Source organism: Dreissena polymorpha, chromosome 14 (assembly GCF_020536995.1).
Source record: "Dreissena polymorpha isolate Duluth1 chromosome 14, UMN_Dpol_1.0, whole genome shotgun sequence".
Taxonomy (NCBI): domain Eukaryota; kingdom Metazoa; phylum Mollusca; class Bivalvia; order Myida; family Dreissenidae; genus Dreissena; species Dreissena polymorpha.
This window is the reverse complement of record NC_068368.1, coordinates 46,933,099-46,952,666: the sequence shown is the minus strand read 5'-3', so window position 1 is coordinate 46,952,666 and position 19,568 is coordinate 46,933,099. Positions and strand designations below refer to the sequence as shown.

Genomic DNA, 19,568 nt, shown 5'->3' with positions numbered 1-19,568 from the left:
TTAACGAATTCAATAGCAAATTGAAAATAATTGTATAATAAAATAAAATAAAATCAATTTTATATTGCAATTACCTTCTACATCATTATTTGTTCTAATCAAACGCCTGAAGACGCTCCAATCTTCAACCCGAAAGATGGCGTTGTTTATCCATTGACGATTTACGTAGTCCACTAGCTGCGTCAGTTGGACGGCGTTTGCATGGGCCTGAAGCTGGTGGAAAGTTCTCAAGCATGGTGAAAGTTAAAGGAACATCTTCTGTCACTGTGTCCGGCAATTCAGGCTCTGCAACTGCTGTCTCTGTCGGTTCCATTGTCACGTCGATATTGTCACGTCGCGTTATGTTGAATGTCCCATCCAACGGTTCTGGTTCTAGATCAGCGGCGGCAGATGATTCATTTATAGATGACGAGTTGTCCAACGGCTCGAGATCAGAGGCGAAGGCGACAGATGATTCATTTATAGATGTCGAGTTGTCCAACGGCTCGAGATCAGCGGCGACGGTGTTGGTGAGAGCTGTTTCATCTTCATCCGCATCGGTGTCTGTGGTTTCCGGCCAGTGTCTTTTCTCACACTGTCAGCATATGAAGTGCAACCCATCATTCCGTTGGGCCTGACGATAGGCCTCATTCAAAATTCCTTAAAAACAAACAACAATATTGAATTAGTTATTTAAAAACGTAAATTATTTATATATCATTCACGTTCCATAAATACATCAGTTCTCTTTGTATATACATATGGGGCCTGCTTTCTGCGGACGATATATACAAATTTCATGAACTTACAATGACATCGGCAAATTTTACTGACAACACGGCTTTAATTGCTTAAAATATAGTTCTGTTATAATTAATTAATAATAATCTTATTCCTTAATGCATTTATTATAATTGAACATTTTCTTTTGAGACCAATTTCTACACAATTTAAAATATACCTCTCTGTTTCATTTACATAATTTATGTTTATTTTCTTAATCATACGCTAATAATCATATTAAAGATAATTTCTAAAAAAAAATATAATTACAGTTCTGTTTTATAAACATGATTTATGCATGCATCGATATTAAGTATACTCTTTAGGATAATAGTTTCAACTTAATAATCATATTCTACATAACTAATTTCTATATGATTTAGTAATTGTTCTCAATGTTAACTATATTAGGTTAATACGACACTCAACACTCAATCAATTAACACAGATCGTTATCTCTATAATCTCTTGATTAATCGACACCGATCAATAAAGGCCGGTTGCTACTTCACATCAGTTTAGTAAATTGAATATTGATGATGTTTTTATTGAGATTTAATGATGTTTATATGAATTTTAAATTTATTTGCCTATGCAGGGATCGACAAGAATACAAGAATTTAGATAATCCTTAATATTGGTTTATAAACTGCCCAGTATCGTTAATTCTTGCAACACTGTTTGAACATATAATGGATATAGAATAATATGAGCCTACATGTCATTACCATTTTCAGAAGCTGTCATGCGGTCCTTGAAATGCACAGCTGCAGAAGTTGAACATGAGTGCAGGGAATGGTTTAGAACAGCCTCTGACCGTGACGGTGGAAGAAAAAAGAGGACAGCCAAAAAAAGTGATGAACCGTCCCAATGAATTTTAACTCGTGTGTGTTTTAACTTTTAATTTAGTCTCCTGCTGCAATTTGTTATGATGTAAAGGTCTCTTTGAACTTGAAATTAATGATTTTACACAACTTTTCTTTTAATATGTATACTGATGGAAGCAGTGTATATTTTTTTTTTTTTTTTTTTTGCCTTTATTACCTAAATAGCTGTAACTCTGTGTGTTACTTAGGTAAACGTAACTTTTCAATATATTCTTGTTCTAATTGTTTCATTTGTCATTTTTGAAGAAAACAAGTTTCATGTAGTTTGTATTAATATTGAAGACAATTTTCTTGTAATATTTTTTATTCAAAACTTTCTAGAAATGCCCATAATTTATGTCTAAGTTCAGGGGACATACAAGGTGTTTATTTCTGAAAATACTCAATTATAAAAATCAATTCCCTCAATTCATTTTGAATTTGATAAGTGACAGAACTCAATTATTTTTATTTTCAAGTGATCATTTCCTGGTGAAAACAACAAATAATTTTAATATATGTTAGTTTAAGGTATTTATAACCATATGTAAATAAGTCCCAGTAAACTACTCAATTATATATCATTCAGCAATATATTGCTCTGTCCTACTGCAATGTATTCATTAACAAATACTGGCTGCTTTATACTGCATATCATTATTAGTTCTCTTTAAAGGAATGGTCTGACTTAATGGCTTTTTTTCATTATTTTGGGGATGTGATCCCATTCCATGAAATTGGGAAATGTTGTGTCAATATATATATTTACATGCAGTTCAGAAAAAGTACAACTGATTAACTACAAGTCTTATTCCACATTTCACAGCTAGTATTTACCATTTAAGACTATTCAACAATGAGGAATTGCTTGACTTGATTTAGGGGGAAAAAATGTGTTCTGCCATTGACAACATGGCCCATTACCTTAAAGTGAGATTTCTAGTCACTTGTACATTTACATTTTGTGCCATTACTATGTTGTTTTTTTTGCTGGATAGCAATTTCCTGAATTTACTTGTTACAATTTTTGTGTATCGTATGACTGCTATGTTGTATTTTGCTGACTAGTCTTGTTACTATTTTTTGTGTACCATATGACTACATTGTTGTATTTTGCTGACTAGTCTTACTTGTTACTATTTATTGTGTATCGTATGACTACTATGTTGTATTTTGCTGACTAGTCTTATTTGTTACTATGTTTTGTGTATCGTATGACTACTATGTTGTACTTTGCTGACTAGTCTTACTTGTTACTATTTTTTGTGTAAGGTATGACTACTTTGTTGTATTTTGCTGACTAGTCTTATTTGTTCTTATTTTGTGTGTATCTTATGACTACTATGTTGTATTTTGCTAACTAGTCTTAATTGTTACTATTTTATGGGTATCATACGCTATCCATTTTAAAGAAAGGGTTATTTTATTAATTGCCAGGGTATATAGACCAGTTTTGATAATATGGGTGATATGAACCATTTATACATGCATGTTTGGTAATTTTCCATGTATACAATATGCGTGTTGGATACGTTGGTTTTCTTCATAATTCTCTTATTTTATTTTCATTTGCTGAATATTCTATTACCAAAATACAAAACTCAAGTCATTTGGTCATTTAACATTTTGTTTCAATGTGTTACTTTTTCAGTTTCTGTACCTGTAGAATTATAGAGTCTGTTTAAATAATTTCTTTTACATTTGTTGTTAGTCAATGTATATATTAATTAATTTTACCCCATTAGAATAAAAATGTTGGAATTACCGTAGTAATAAATCAGTTTAATATTTTCAGTTTCAAGACAGTAGTATAATTAGCAAATACTGTATTCCAGTTTGGTTGAAAAGAATGTAAAAATAAAATGTTGTCTGAAGAAAATGTTCTTTCATTTATTTAAGAAACTGTTTTAGGCCCTTAACACTACCAACAACAATTAAAAACAATTGAGGCTAGACAGGGACTGAGGAATGGTTAAAAGTATGTCGGCACCATGCTGGCTCAAGAAGGTATCGCCGATATACATACCAATGTCGGGCCAACATCGAGCCGTGTTGCACTCCCGATCTCGGGCCGATATACATACCAATGTCGGGCCAACATCGAGCCGTGTTGCACTCCCGATCTCGGGCCGATGTAATTACCGATGTCGGGCCGATATACATACCGATGTCGGGCCAACATTGCGCCGTGTTGCACTCCCGTTGTCGGGCCGATGTAATTACCGATGTCGGGCCGATATTGAAATAAATATCGGGCCGACATCGGACCGATTTAAAATGTTTGCTGGGCCGGGTGGAGTGAAGAGGAGTGTATAGTGTGGGGTGTGGACATTTATTACATTATTTTCCAAAAATGCGAAAAAAAAATTCGGGTTGGGGGAGGGGGGTGGGAGGGATTCTTGGGTGCGATGGTTGGACAGTTTTTCAAACATAAAATAATAAAAATAAATATGTGTTTTTTAACCGTTTCAAAAAAAAATAATTTGGGGGGGGGGGGTGGGGGTGGGGGGGGGGGGTATAGTGTGAGGGTGTGGTGGTCATTTGTGAGATGATCTTAAAAAAATAGGGGGGGGGGATTCAGGGGGGGGGGAGGGCACGGGGATGGTTTGGGTGGAGTCTATTGTTGTATGTCAGGTAAGAGTAATTTTGTCAAAGTATCAATCAAATCTAATAATAAATAAAGAAGTTATGGCAAATTTAGCAAAATTTAATCATTTGACCTTGAGAGTCAAGGTCATTCAACGGTTAAGGTAAAATTCAACTTGCCAGGTACAGTAACCTCATGATAGCATGAAAGTATTTGAAGTTTGAAAGCAATAGCCTTGATAGTTTAGAAATAAAGTGGATCGAAACACAAAAATTAACCATATATTCAAAGTTACAAAGTAAAAAAAAGGCCATAATTTCGTAAAAATGACAACCAGAGTTATGCAACTTGTCCTTTTACTGTACCCTTATGATAGTTTGCGAGTGTTCCAAGTATGAAAGCAATATCTATGATACTTTAGGGGTAAAGTGGACCAAAACACAAAACTTAACCAATTTTCAATTTTCTAAGTATAAAAGGCCCATAATTCCGTCCAAATGCCAGTCAGAGTTACATAACTTTGCCTGCAGAGTCCCCTTATGATAGTTAATAAGTGTTGCAAGTATGAAAGCAATAGCTTTGATACTGTAGGAATAAAGTGGACCTAAACACAAAACTTAACCAAATTTTCAATTTTCTAAGTATAAAAAGGGCCCATAATTCTGTCAAAATGCCAGTCAGAGTAACATAACTTTGCCTGCACAGTCCCCTTATGATAGTTAGTTAGTGTTGCAAGTATGAAAGCAATAGCTTTGATACTTACGGAATAAAATGGACCTAAACACAAAACTTAACCAAAATTTTCAATTTTCTAAGTATAAAAAGGGCACATAATTCTGTCAAAATGCACGCCAGAGTTATCTAACTTTGCCTGCCCAGTCCCCTCATGATAGTAAGTAAGTGTACCAAGTTTGAATGCAATAGCATTGATACTGTCTGAGAAAAGTGGACCTCAACGCAAAACTTAACCAAAATTTTCAATTTTCTAAGTATAAAAAGGGCACATAATTCTGTCAAATTGCACGCCAGAGTTATCTAACTTTGACTGCCCAGTCCTCTCATGATAGTAAGTAAGTGTACCAAGTTTGAATGCAATAGCATTGATACTTTCTGAGAAAAGTGGACCTAAACGCAAAACTTAACCGGACGCCGACGCCAAGGTGATGACAATAGCTCATAATATTTTTTCAAAAAATAGATGAGCTAAAAATGATTAAGTCATGGTATTTTTATCAATTATAACGAACGTTTGAGAAGAAAAAGTGGTTTTTACTATTCAGCGATAAGACAAATTATTGATTCACTCTCTATTAAAATATGCTGGTCAGTTTTTGTTTGTACCTACTGCGCGTGCTCAAATATCGGTAAACCCAGACTGGAGATTTCCGAATAACAACTATTGCTCTGTGCATCGTACATAATGATTGAGCGCTAAACAAAAACTGAACGGTGTATGGAGACGGCCCTTCGATGATGTTGGTATAACTCTAGGCCCATCCATTCGTATACATGTACCTCAAACTGTCTATTATATGTAATTGTTTGTAAATGAATGTGTATATACAATAAAATATGTTTAAACTAAACAAAAACGAGTGTTTAGAAGCATTTACAATTTTCCAGTCATTCACAAATTATATGACGAAAACTGCCCACTCTAAGGCTGTCAACGGTGTACACATTTTTTAAATAAACAAAGATATAAAAACTCAAGTTTAAAATTAATTTGGCAATATCAATTTTGATATCTAGTGTTGTGAATGTCGAGCCTTTTTATACGCCCGTCTATGACGGGACGTATTATGGTATACCCCGCGTCCGTCTGTCCGTCCGTCCGTCCGTCTGTTAATGTCGTACGCTACGTCAAATATCCTTTGACAGATTTTCTTCAAATTTTAACACAATCTTAATATTGATAAACCCTGATCCCCTTTCGTTTTTGACGGAATTCTGAATTGTCGTTCCAGAGTTATGGGACTTTGTTCGTCAAAATTTCGTGATTTCATTGAATGTCCTACTGTAGCTCAAATATCCTTCGATGGATTTTTTTCAAATTTCAACACAATCTTAATATTGATAAACCCTGATCCCCTTTCGTTTTTGACGGAATTCTGAATTGTCGTTCCAGAGTTATGGGACTTTGTTCGTCAAAATTTCGTGATTTCATTGAGTGTCCTACTGTAGCTCAAATATCCTTCGATGGATTTTTTTCAAATTTCAACACAATCTTAATATTGATAAACCCTGATCCCCTTTCGTTTTTGACGGAATTCTGAATTGTCGTTCCAGAGTTATGGGACTTTGTTCGTCAAAATTTCGTGATTTCATTGAATGTCCTACTGTAGCTCAAATATCCTTCGATGGATTTTTTTCAAATTTCAACACAATCTTAATATTGATAAACCCTGATCCCCTTTCGTTTTTGACGGAATTCTGAATTGTCGTTCCAGAGTTATGGGACTTTGTTCGTCAAAATTTCGTGATTTCATTGAATGTCCTACCGTAGCTCAAATATCCTTCGATTTTTTTCAAATTTCAACACAATCTTAATATTGATAAACCCTGATCCCCTTTCGTTTTTGACGGAATTCTGAATTGTTGTTCCAATGTTATGGGACTTTGTTGAATGTCAAGGAGACGGTGCTCCATGCTCATGTACTTATAAAATAAACCATGTATTCAAATACAAATAAACTGAAGTAAAAAAATGATTCAAAGGGTTATTTATTACCTTACTACTTCATTGGCGAACGACGGGCGTATCATGCGCTCATGGCGCAGCTCTTTTTTTTCGTCATATACCGGTAAAATAAACGTATTGAAACTCATTCGCCACGGCAGCCAACGATGCAGATCCATTTTCAAACTCGCTCAAGATATCACAGGACAAATGTTCTGATCAAGTTTAAACAATAAAAACCCCTAGAACGGCCACAAGATTTAAATATAGCCATTTCATTTAAACTGTAACCATTAACGCCATCTTTTTCAACGGAGCTGCATCTTTTCCTAATTCGACTGAGGCATCATAAAAACAAACGTGGTGCACAAGTTTGGAGATAAATTGGCCCCAAAAAGGTATTTGCATGATAGTTTTCAAAAGTTTGAGAAAAACCGCACCACCATCGTGGGTGACGGACATCTTAAACGGAGGAAAACCATTTTGAGAATTGCGCAGAAATATCAGAATAAAAAATTGTGCTGAGAACGCAAATTCGGCAAAAAGAGACCCAATGATCAAGAGGCTTTTTCGTCTGTTAGACCCGTCATGATCTTATACTGTATCTGACCTCATACTTACTATATCAGGGATAATATCATTTTGAAACATGTTCTTGCAGTGTCATGAACAACGGACAAAACATGTGACAACTTGTAAATGTTAATGAGGGACGACGAACAAAATCTCGCTATGAGCAGGTTGTGCGCAGAGGAGCTAAAATAAATTAAAAATAACAATGATTAAATTTGATTTCAATTACAAAATCTCATTACCATTGTTTTTGAGATTTGTATTGTCAACAAAAGAAAGAAAAACAAAATTTTTAAATGTTTATCCTATAAAAAGTGAAAGACCCGCAACAGATTATACAGTACATAATATTTCCCCCCTCGTGGTTCTACATGTCTGTAACAACCACATAAATTTAACGTACATTTTTACAACCACGTACAGTTTACAAACAAAATAAATGTAACCTCAGATGTTATGAGACTTGTTTTTGTTATAAAGCGGATTAATTTTAATGTTCGCACATTACTAATACAAGTAAAAATATAGCATAAATATATTCCTATAAAGTTTACTACATCTATTTTTTTTATGGAAAGACAATATAAGTAATAGTGATAGTACTTTGATAAAGCAAAAAGCTTTCATTGTTAATAAGAGATTGCAACCAACAAAACCATAAAACTAACTTAACACTTTATTTATGTTTGAAATATTGATATGTATATTTTTAAGTTTAATTTTCAAATAATGAGAAATGCACAGTGGATAACAACTGTGGCATACAAAAACATTAAATACAAATATGGATTTCAACTTCAGAAAAAAATACTCAGAACTGTAAAATATAGGATGTCCACTATGTATGATAAGTCTGTCAGAGATGCCTGTGTGTTTAATCTTTACATATAATTATGTACATTTCCTCATATGTTCACCTTTGAACAAATTAGTTATTTTGCAACAAAAATAAAACATTAATTCTTAAGAATAAGTTGTGTTATTAAGCAAACAATAAAGAAAGATTGTAAAATATAATCTCTGGCATGAAACTAGCCTCTTAAAACCTTACCTTCATCAACATAGACTGGAAAATGGAAAATCATTTTAAACATCTGAATCTTAGTGTGCTATGTTATGAAAACATACAAGATATATTTGTAATTTGTTTAAGAAGTAAAATACAAAATTTAAAATAAATTGATCATAAATCTAAGATCAGCAAAAAGCCTGATTGTCAATCATGTTCACAGAGCAAAGTGAAATGCCAATTGTCCATCAACATTTTATTTACACAAACTATAAAACATGGAATAGAAATACAACTTAATTCTAACACTGCATGTGCAAACTTCCATTTAACCAAAGAAGAGAATTAACTCTTCAATAATTATGGAAGTAGCACGCGCTACCAAAAAAAACAGTTGAGCCCATACATTTGCTCCAGTTTGATAATCTAAGATTATTAGCGAAAACTGTGCACTGAAATTTTATTAAAAAATGCCTAAAATTGACCTAGTTTCCCCATGAGTTACAGCACAAATAATATAATTATTACTAAACAAATTAAACATATGAAAAGTGATGTTTAAGTGTATTGTTGTCTTTACCAATGCATTGCTAAACTCAAACACTGTGATCTTCAGACAATTGTTGTTTTATTCGTTGAAGCTCACAAGAAATAGTTTCCATTATATGTATGCATCCATTTGCACGTTTTTCAATCAGACATTTTCAACAGCCAGTTTGTGTACAGGACTTAATGAAAATTGAGGTAGTTCAACTAATTAACTGATCAGCCACAGTGGGCTATTATGGGCAAAGCTTCTTAAGAATAAGTTAGTAGTATTTAAGAGACATATAAGGATAAATATTAAGTGGTAAAACTTGCGAGAATAATGCAATTATACTTGTATAAAAGCATTTTGCATGTTGGCAAGTGTAGCCTAATCAGAAATTGAAAAATATTTGTGACATTGATGGTTGATGCATGCTTGCCAATTTTGAGCACACTTTCAACATTATCAACAAGCGACCGTCGGAAACGGATGATGCTCCCCAACGTTTTTTTTGGGTCCCAATATTGCACTATTTATTCAGATAAAAGGAAACGTCTTGAGGGCACAGTATTTGGGGGGGACAATAATTTTTTTATAGAAAATTTCAGAGGGCCATAACTCTGTGAAAAATCATCCGACCAGAATCCGCTGATAATATGCACATCTCCTCTTGGTAGTGAAGCCTCCCATACAGTTTCATTGAATTCCGGTCATTAGTTGCTGAGAAATAGCCTGGAAAAAAATTGTGCACGGACGGACAGACAAACGCACACACACACACGCACGGACAGACGAAGCGGCGACTATATGCTCCCCCCCAAAATAAATTTTGGGGGAGCATTATAAAAACTGAGTCATGTTGCACAATGCATAACAACTGGAACAGTTATCAATAATAGAACATAATCACTAACGTGACTAACAATATTAAACAAATAACATAATGGATTGAACAATATAATTTTGCAATTTTAATGATTTTGTTTCAAGGCAAATAATGCTGTAACAACATGAAAATTGGACGTATCTTTTGTGGCACATTAAAAAAAAAATCACATCATTTACATCTTTCAAAGACATGCAAGAGCAGTTTGTAGTAAATACCTGGTAAATGAAAAATACCAAACAAGCTCCATAACTCTTTATAAGCTATATGGCTTCATTGTTTAAGAATTACAATGTGGAATGTTAACAATGTCTTAAACAGCACAGTACATACACATGCACACACATTCTAGGCATATACTTAATAAATTTCCTCAATTTGTTAAAATATCTATAAAACCCAAAATGTACCCAAACAAAACATGTGTCCCCACAAATAACACATAAACTATCAAAATAAATAGAGCACTTAGTCAAAATAATTTAACTTCCAAACATGACCTTGACATTAAAGTAGCGATCTTTTATGGGCACAACATGTCATTTTGAATTGATGATCAGTTAAGCCCTTTATTTCCAAAATTGCACAATTCACATTAAAATAAATCAATGACTCGGAAACTAACACTACATTTCTTTTAGGAATCAGCACAAAATTCGACTTAACATTATGACCATGACCTTGAAGCAAACAACATGGCTGTTTGAAAGTGACATGGTATATGACATATGATAATTATTTGTACCTATTTATTTCAAAATCCTGAAACCTTGTACACACATTTACTGAAGTAATGGTCTAGACACTAACATCCAATTTTATTTTTTAATTACATGGAAAGGCATTCTTTGACCTTGACCTTTAACCTAGGGACATGGGTATTGCATGCAGCACATTGTTTTGATATAAGAATCATTTGTGCTTATTTATTGCAAAATTCCTTAAAGCAAGACAAAGTTTGGTCACACAAACCCACAATGATTGGGTAAACACTATTTCGCTTTAATTTTGGTAGGAGCATAAAAATCAAGTTATGATAAAATACAAACTAAATATTCTTAAACTGTTATATAGCCAGATGGAATATGGTCCCACAGATAGAGAGAGGTGAATGAACACTAGTGGACACATTCCAGTGTGGTTGGCTGTAAGAGGTATGAAGAGAGATGAATTCAGAATGTCTTGATGCAGTCCACTTTAGGAGTCCTTTTAGCATTACTAAGCAATACTTGAATGTTTGAAGGTTCCATATTCGATGATGTTCTGGAATAAAAAAATGTATTAAAATAAATCTATATTTCCTAGAGCCTAACTGAAAATAAAACAACTAATGAGATCTTCTCCCTTTATCTGTCTGATTCTTTTCCCATATAACTTTATGAGGTAAACTAATGAGTCAACTGTTTTGGTCACTGAGGCAAGGTGCCTGATACACAAGTCAGTCACGCTATCTGAATGTCAAGATAACATCAAAAGGTAAAATGTTATATCATATATGTAATGTCCACTCTATCATCTCTTATACTATAGAGGGGATGTTGATGACTCTTTTTTCCAGTGTTTCGCTAATTTAAAGGATTTTCAAAAGGCATGGGCCTTTTGAAAGCTCAAGGTAAGGTAAAACTAATGGAGCATTCTCAAATTAACATTTTCATGCCACATTAAGGTCAAGGACACCACTTGAAATAGAAGGTCAACAGGATCGTATAGGGGATTTCGCTGTTCTATGGACTTCCTTGTTATTATAAGTGTAATTTTTTAAAGCATGGACAATAGTTATCACTGTCTCTGAGCCAGCTAAAAAAAGACAGCATAACCATCAAAACATGTCCACAATTTATACCTTTAAGCCATAGGCCTGGATTTCATGAGATTTATATCGGATTCAACCATCTCTCCAACAAGTGTCTGAAAATAAAGAACACCTTAATGCTTACCACAGAAATGAAACAAGATTTAAAATGTTTCAGCATGACCAATTATTTACAAATATTATTGAGAATTTCATTGTCATAAAATCTCCAATACTTGAATGATCTCAAAGCATTTTTAATAATTTTATTGATGTATGTCAACATATGAGTCGCGTTCTGAGAAAACTGGGCATAATGCTTGTGCGTAGTGTCGTGCCAGATAAGCCTGTGTAGTCCGCACAGGCTAATCAGGGACGACACTTTCCGCTTTTATGGTATTTTAAGTTTCAAGGAAGTCCCTCCTTACTGAAAATCAAGTTTAGGTGGAAAGTGTCATCCCTGATCAGCCTGTGCGGACTGTACGGGCTAATCTGGGACGACACTTTACGCACATGGATTCAGCTAAGTTTTCTCAGAACAAGGCAAAAATTGTATATCACCAATACTTACATCAAAGTCATACTTAGGCTTCCAGCCTAACTTTTCTTTGGCCTTTGAGCAATCACCTTGGAGGAATTCCTGAAAAAAAGATAAGTGAAGAAGACTGTTGACATTATTTCTGTTTCCAAAGTATTATTAGTTAAAGCGTTTGACACAGAATAAAATTAAGTTAACAAATAATCTACGTTGTTTTATATACATAAGGTAGCTGCATGCGTCAAAAGACACAAACACTGAAAAAAACATTGCCTACTGGGATATACTTTCATTCATGTCCCTGTCTGAGTAAGCCATCATGTTCATTGCAAGAATGACTCCTTTTAGCACCTTAGTAAATATTTGACAGAGCCTGTACACAAATAAATGAATACAGATTGTTAATATAAATTAATGCAGACATCTTTTATAAAATATAAGTGCTGGGATTATTAAATATGATAAAAGTAATAAGTTATAAATAAATAGCTATTGAGTATTTTAAATTTATTTGACAACCCTTGAGGTCCAGATGGTGATTGTATTGGTGATCACTGCAATACATGTAAGACTGTTCATAAAAATACAGATCTGGGTATATTCTTCATTACTATAACTAACCCTTTCAGTGCGGGAACTGAATTTTAAAGGCCTTTGCAAACAGTTTGGATCCAGATGAGACGCCACAGAACGTGGCGTCTCATCAGGATCCAAACTGTTTGCTATTTTGATAGTATTCATTGAAAAAAAATCGAAGAAAATGCTAATTTTAGAAATTCAGCAGACGACATGAAAGCAGACGACAAATTTCCCAGCATGCAAAGGGTTAAGCATCTCAGTTTGAAACACATTTAATGAAATATCAGACATATTACATATGAGTATCGTTCTGGAAAAAGCAGATCTAATGCATGTACTTAACCCTTTGCATGCTGGGAAATTTGTCGTCTGCTAAAATGTTGTCTGCTAAATTTCAAAAAGTAGCATTTTCTTCGATTTTTTTCAAAGAATACTATCAGAATAGCAAACAGTTTGGATCCTGATGAGACGCCACGTTCTGTGGCATCTCATCTGGATCCAAACTGTTTGCACAGGCCTTCAAAATTCGGTTCCCCCACTGAAAGGGTTAAAGTGTCATCCCAGATAAGCCAGTGAAGTCTGCAAAGGGTAATCATGGAGGACACTTTCCCCATTTATGATATTTTCTGTTTAAAAAGTCTCTTCTTAGCAAAAATCTAGTTTAGGCGGAAAGTGGCGTCCCTGATCCGCCTGTGCGGACTGCACAGGCTAATCTGGGATGACACTTTATGCACATGCATTAAACCCCCTTTTCACAGAGCATGGCTCATATGTGCATAAAGTATGACCCTAAATAAGCCTTGCAGTCTGCACAGGCTATCAGGGACTACAATTTTCACAAAACTTTGATTTTTGTTTAGTGAAGACTTCCTTTAAATGAAAAACTCCAAAAACATGCAAAGTATCATCCCTGACCAGTCTGTACGAACTGCTTGAGGCACTGTTTTCCTTGACAGCGGTTCAAATATATAAGCAAACCCATTGCAAACAGTCTTTCCACTTCTCACAAAGATTTTCTATGAAAACACAGGAATTAAGCAATTGTTTTATGAGCATTGTTTGAGGAACAACAATAGGGCTATCAAGACAGCTAGTCAATCATACTGTAAGAGAATGGCCCAATAGTTCTTAAGATGTTTGCTGAGTAAACAAACATTCTCAATGTTGTGCCAATAAACAAATATAAGAATATAGCTGAATACACACGCAACATAACTTTCACACATGTTGTAATACTGGCCAGAGGGCAGCGTTGTTTAAAGCCAAAATTTCATAATTGTAAGAGAAAAAGTTAAACATCAAAATTTAAGAAACATTGATTTTATCAGAGAAGAAAGTGACACTGTTTATTTCTGCCTTTAAAGTAACATATTTAACTATAGTTAAATGAGCGTTGCATGTTAGTAAAAATTTATATTTCAATATTATAAAGCCCATTCCAGTTACATCAGACAGTCAAAATTGCAAACAAACATTATTGAAAAACAAGAGATGTGTTTGTCAGATACACGATGTCCCTTACTGTGCCGCTTTGAAGCAATATTTTTGACCTTTGACCTTGAAGGATGACCTTGACCTTTCATCACTCAAAATGTACAGCTCCATGAGATATACATGCATGCCAAATATCAAGTTGCTACTTTCAATATTGCAAAAGATATAAAAGGTTGATGAATTAAAAAGTAGAATAACATTTCAGCTGTGATAAAAAAAAATGTTGTTAAGATTTTCATATAATTAAAAATAATTTTATTTTTTACAGATGAAAACATTGACACTTTATAGAAATCCCCAATTCTGTGCATATTTGTTTATATGACACAGAAATAATATTTGGTTTTGCAACAAATAAGAGAAATTGTTTCAGTGTCAGCATAAATTTTAACTTGGTCATATAACATTTCATGGAACTGAACAGATTTTGTTTTAAGATAAAATTGTAAGATGCGTTATCAATTTTCGTTACAATCCTTGTTAATATTCAAGTACAGGGCTCAACATTAACCAAAAAACCAACTTGCCCTGCCGGGCAAGTACTTACAAAATCTACTTGCCCTGAACGTAAAGCCACTTGCCCAAACATGAAATATCACATTAACTGTAAACCTCATATTTTTTAATAAAGATCAAAATGATACACCACAAAACCTTTTTTATTTGTGCACATTTAACAAAATGATCACAGCAATTAAAGTCTAAATTAAATGCTCTTTGTTCTTTTTTGCACTTGCCTGGGCGGGCAACTAGATTATAAAATCACTTGCCCGGACCCAACTTTTACTCGCCAGGGGCAATAGGACAACCATTAATGTTGAGCCCTGAAGTATAGAGATTCAAATCACACAATGTTGACATTAAAATCTTATGTAATCATCTTGAAGCAAAAATATGGCTCTTTACTTTTGCATTTTTTTTTTTGTTATGACATGAGCCTTCCATTAGGAAGACCTGGCTCAATGTGTGCACTTAAAATGTTGTCCCAGATTAGCCTGTGCAGGCTAAGCGACGACACTTTCTGCCTGTATGGAATTTGTTGTTTAAACGAAGTCCCTTTTTAACAAAAATCCTGTTTAGGCGGAAAGTGTCCTCCTTGATTAGCCCTCACTTTCTGCCTTAACTGGATTTTTGCTAAAAAGAGACTATCTTTCAAAGAAAAATACCATAAAAGCGGAAAGAGTTGTCCCTGATTAGCCTGTGCAGACTACACAGGCTAATCTGGGACTACACTTTACACACATGCATTAAACCCCCTTTTTCACAGAGCCCAGCTCATATGTAAGGCACATTGCCTTAATGCTCTTTACAATCAACACACCAACAGTGATATTGCTTTTCAATTAACTTTGTTTACTATAAAATACCAAATACTTGGCAAGAGGTCCAATAATGTTACCACGTCATTTACTTTCCTTTGAAAAGTGTTTCTTTAAAATTAAGGCAAGGAATCGTTAGAGTGGATTCAAATATTTTCATTAACTAAACAACCATTCTTAAACCTAAGTCAATTAAAAAGTCTCAATATTTAAAAAGGAAATGTCATTCTGTTAAAAAGCTTCAAATTAAGTACCAGCCAAGGCTTTACAAAAATAAATAGTTTGTATATAAAATGACCAGTTTTTATTTGTGCTAAACATACAGTTTGTCAATTGTTCATTTATCCACCATTTAAAAGAAATAAACAAATTTAACGCATGAAATACTGCTACATCAGGCTTGTTTATTTAAGTATTTTTGAGAAGTTTACATTTAGTTTAATTGATACAAGTTTTATAAAACGATTAAAATGAAAGTAAAGTAAGTTTGTAATCTGTAAGAAAATTATTTTCATAGGCTACTTTGATCATGGGCTTTTAACCTAATAAAATCGGAACTAATTCAAACAGGATTAAAAACCTTAATTTTTCAAACCACATTTAATTATTAATTGTTTTCAAACAAAATTCAAAAGGCTAACATCTGGTTAAGCCACTAATCAAGTTCATGAAACTTGTTTTTACAAACTGTTTGCATTCACACGCACAAAGGCATACGAAAGACAGACATTGGTCTGCATTCTTAATTAGTGAATTTATCATTTTCTAGAAAAATAAGATCTCCAATTAAAAAATTAAGACGTTTGTACAGACATTCATACGATTTTTTTTAGCGAAAAAAATATATACTCTAAGATGGTCTGGTTACATATAATCTTCAAAGGGCATTGAAACTTTAGGATTTACCAAATGCAATTTTAATTGAATTTGACAATTTTGAATGTCAAATGTATAATCATATTTTGGCTGTAACATTTATAATATCTGTTTTTGTTGACTATGATGACCCATTTAAGGCCCATACAAACACTTTAAAGTACAAACTTATGGTAGTCATGTAAAATGGTAGCCTTGCCAAAACTACTATAGCCATTTTACCAATTCTTAAGAACATAACAGAAAACAGAGCAAAAATAAAACAAAACATGAAGACTGATAAATATTTTTCTTTACAAGAGACAACGTAAATAATACAAACAAAACTTAAAAATATGAGTCCAAAATTTTCAGGTCTGTAGTACTTTGGATAGCTTTGACCAACATATCCCCTCTTGCCATTATCAAGTAAACTCCAAACCTACACTCACCACTTCTGTAGGTCTACATGCAACAATCACTCACCACTTCTGTAGGTCTACTTGCACCAATCACTCACCACTTCTGTAGGTCTACATGCAACAATCACTCACCACTTTTGTAGGTCTACATGCAACAATCACTCACCAATTCTGTAGGTCTAATTGCACCAATCACTCACCACTTCTGTAGGACTACATGCACCAATCACACACCCCTTCTGTAGGTCTACATGCAACAATCACTCACCACTTCTGTAGGTCTACTTGCATCAATCACACACCACTTCTGTAGGTCTACATGCAACAATCACTCACCACTTCTGTAGGTCTACTTGCATCAATCACTCACCACTTTTGAAGGTCTGTAGTACTTTGGATTTAATTTCACCATCATCTCCCCTAGACTATTCCCAAGCAAACTCTTAACCTTCAAGCACCAATCAATAACTACTTCAGTAGGTCTACAACTCTTAAAGTACCAATCAAGTACCACTTCTGTAGGTCTACATGCACCAATCACTCACCACTTCTGTAGGTCTACATGTACCAATCATGCACCACTTTTGTAGGTCTACATGTACCAATCATGCACCACTGTTGTAGGTCTACATGTACCAATCACTCACCACTTTTGTAGGTCTACATGTACCAATAACTCGCCACTTCTGTAGGTCCACATGTACCAATTACTTACCACTTTTGTAGGTCTACATGCACCAATAACTCACCACTTCTGTAGGTCTGTAGTACTCTGGAAATAATTCACTAACACTCCCCTAGGCTATTGCCAAGCAAACTCTTAATCTACATGCACCAATCAATTACCACTTCTGTAGGTCTACATGCACCATTCACTCACCACTTCATTAGGTCTGTAGTACTTGTGGTTCACTTTCACCAACACCTCCCATTTTGCCCATATCAAGCAAACTCTAAACCTACATGCACCAATCACTCACCACTTCTGTTGGTCTACATGCACCAATAACTCACTTCTGTGGGTCTGTAGTACTTTGGATTTAATTTCACCAACACCTCCCTTAGGCTATTGCCATTATCAAGCAGGCTCTAAACCTAATTGCACCAAAATTTACCACTTCAGTAGGTCTCAGGGCTCGAAATTAACACTCGCACACTCGCAAAATGCGAGTGCAAAATACCGATTGCGAGTTAAGTTTTAAGCCACTAGTATTTTTTGGCAAGCAAAGAAATAGTGAAAAAACAATGAGTAATGTTGCTAAATGCGCTCGACGTCGTGAACCCTAAACCGTAGGTCAATTTATAGAATGTCTGAATACCCGTATGCAGAAGCGAGCACCTTGTATGTAGACTTGTATACTTATAGTACAGATACGCAGATGGTATTGGTACAAAGAACGTGAAACAGTCTACTAATTTACACGTGTTCATTGAACTTGAAACAGGCATGGCGTCGAAGCGAAAAATAACTAGTTTCTTTTTGCCAAAATACTGAAATAACAACACAAAAGATAAAGCAAAGTTAACCGTTGAGTTAGAAAAAAAAAACAACGGAAATTAAATTGTTTCCAGCAAAATCTGCGAGAATGTTTTTGATTTTGCGAGTTGGTATTAAAGCTGCTCGCAATGTTTTGCAAGTAGAGAAAAAGTTAAATTCGAGCCCTCTGTCTACATGTATTAAATCACTCACCACTTCAGCAGGTCTACATGTAATAAATCACTCACCACTTCAGTGGGTCTACATGTATTAAATCACTCACATCTTCAGTAGGTCTACATGTATCAAATCACTCACCACTTCAGTAGGTCTACATGTATTAAATCACTCACCACTTCAGCAGGTCTACATGTATTAAATCACTCACCACTTCAGTAGGTCTTCATGTATTAAATCACGCACCACTTCATTAGGTCTACATGCATTAAATCACTCACCACTTCAGTAGGTCTACATGTATTAAATCACTCACCACTTCAGTAGGTCTACATGTACCAATTACCACTTCAGTAGGTCTACATGTATCAAATCACTCACCACTTCAGTAGGTCTACATGTATCAAATCACTCACCACTTCAGTAGGTCTACATGTATCAAATCACTCACCACTTCAGTAGGTCTACATGTATCAAATCACTCACCACTTCAGTAGGTCTACATGTATTAAATCACTTTCCACTTCAGTAGGTCTACATGTATTAAATCACTCACCACTTCAGTAGGTCTACATGTATTAAATCACTCACCACTTCAGCAAGTCTACATGTATTAAATCACTCACCACTTCAGTAGGTTTACATGTAATAAATCACTCACCACTTCAGTAGTTCTACATGTATTAAATCACTTACCACTTCAGTAGGTCTACATGTATTAAATCACTCACCACTTCAGTAGGTCTACATGTACCAATCACTTACCACTTCAGTAGGTCTACATGTATCAAATCACTCACCACTTCAGTAGGTCTACATGTATTAAATCACTCACCACTTCAGTAGGCCTGTAGTACTTGGGGTTCACTTTCACCAGTACCTCCCCTGTTGCCTTGTTCTTTCCCACCTCTGAAACACCCTCACCCTCCCAGCTGCAAGAAGACACAAGTTTGAATGTGAAAGCAGTAATAAATGTGTATTGTCACATGGCAATAGTTCTTAAATTCGCATTACATAAATATT

At 34.6% G+C, this 19,568-nt stretch overlaps 1 protein-coding gene across 1 annotated transcript in view; it reads right to left on the bottom strand.

Moving 5' to 3' along the window:
• Positions 1-7,758: 7,758 nt before the first annotated feature.
• LOC127857895 (GDP-mannose 4,6 dehydratase-like) overlaps positions 7,759-19,568 on the bottom strand; it is a 33,266-nt gene continuing 21,456 nt past the window's right edge. The window contains exons 9-12 of the mRNA XM_052394620.1: positions 19,381-19,477; positions 12,256-12,324; positions 11,736-11,800; positions 7,759-11,155 (exon numbers count right to left, since the gene is read on the bottom strand). Coding sequence (XP_052250580.1) covers positions 11,738-11,800; positions 12,256-12,324; positions 19,381-19,477 — 229 coding nt within the window. The 3' untranslated portion in view covers positions 7,759-11,155; positions 11,736-11,737. The remainder of the gene's footprint in view (positions 11,156-11,735; positions 11,801-12,255; positions 12,325-19,380; positions 19,478-19,568) is intronic.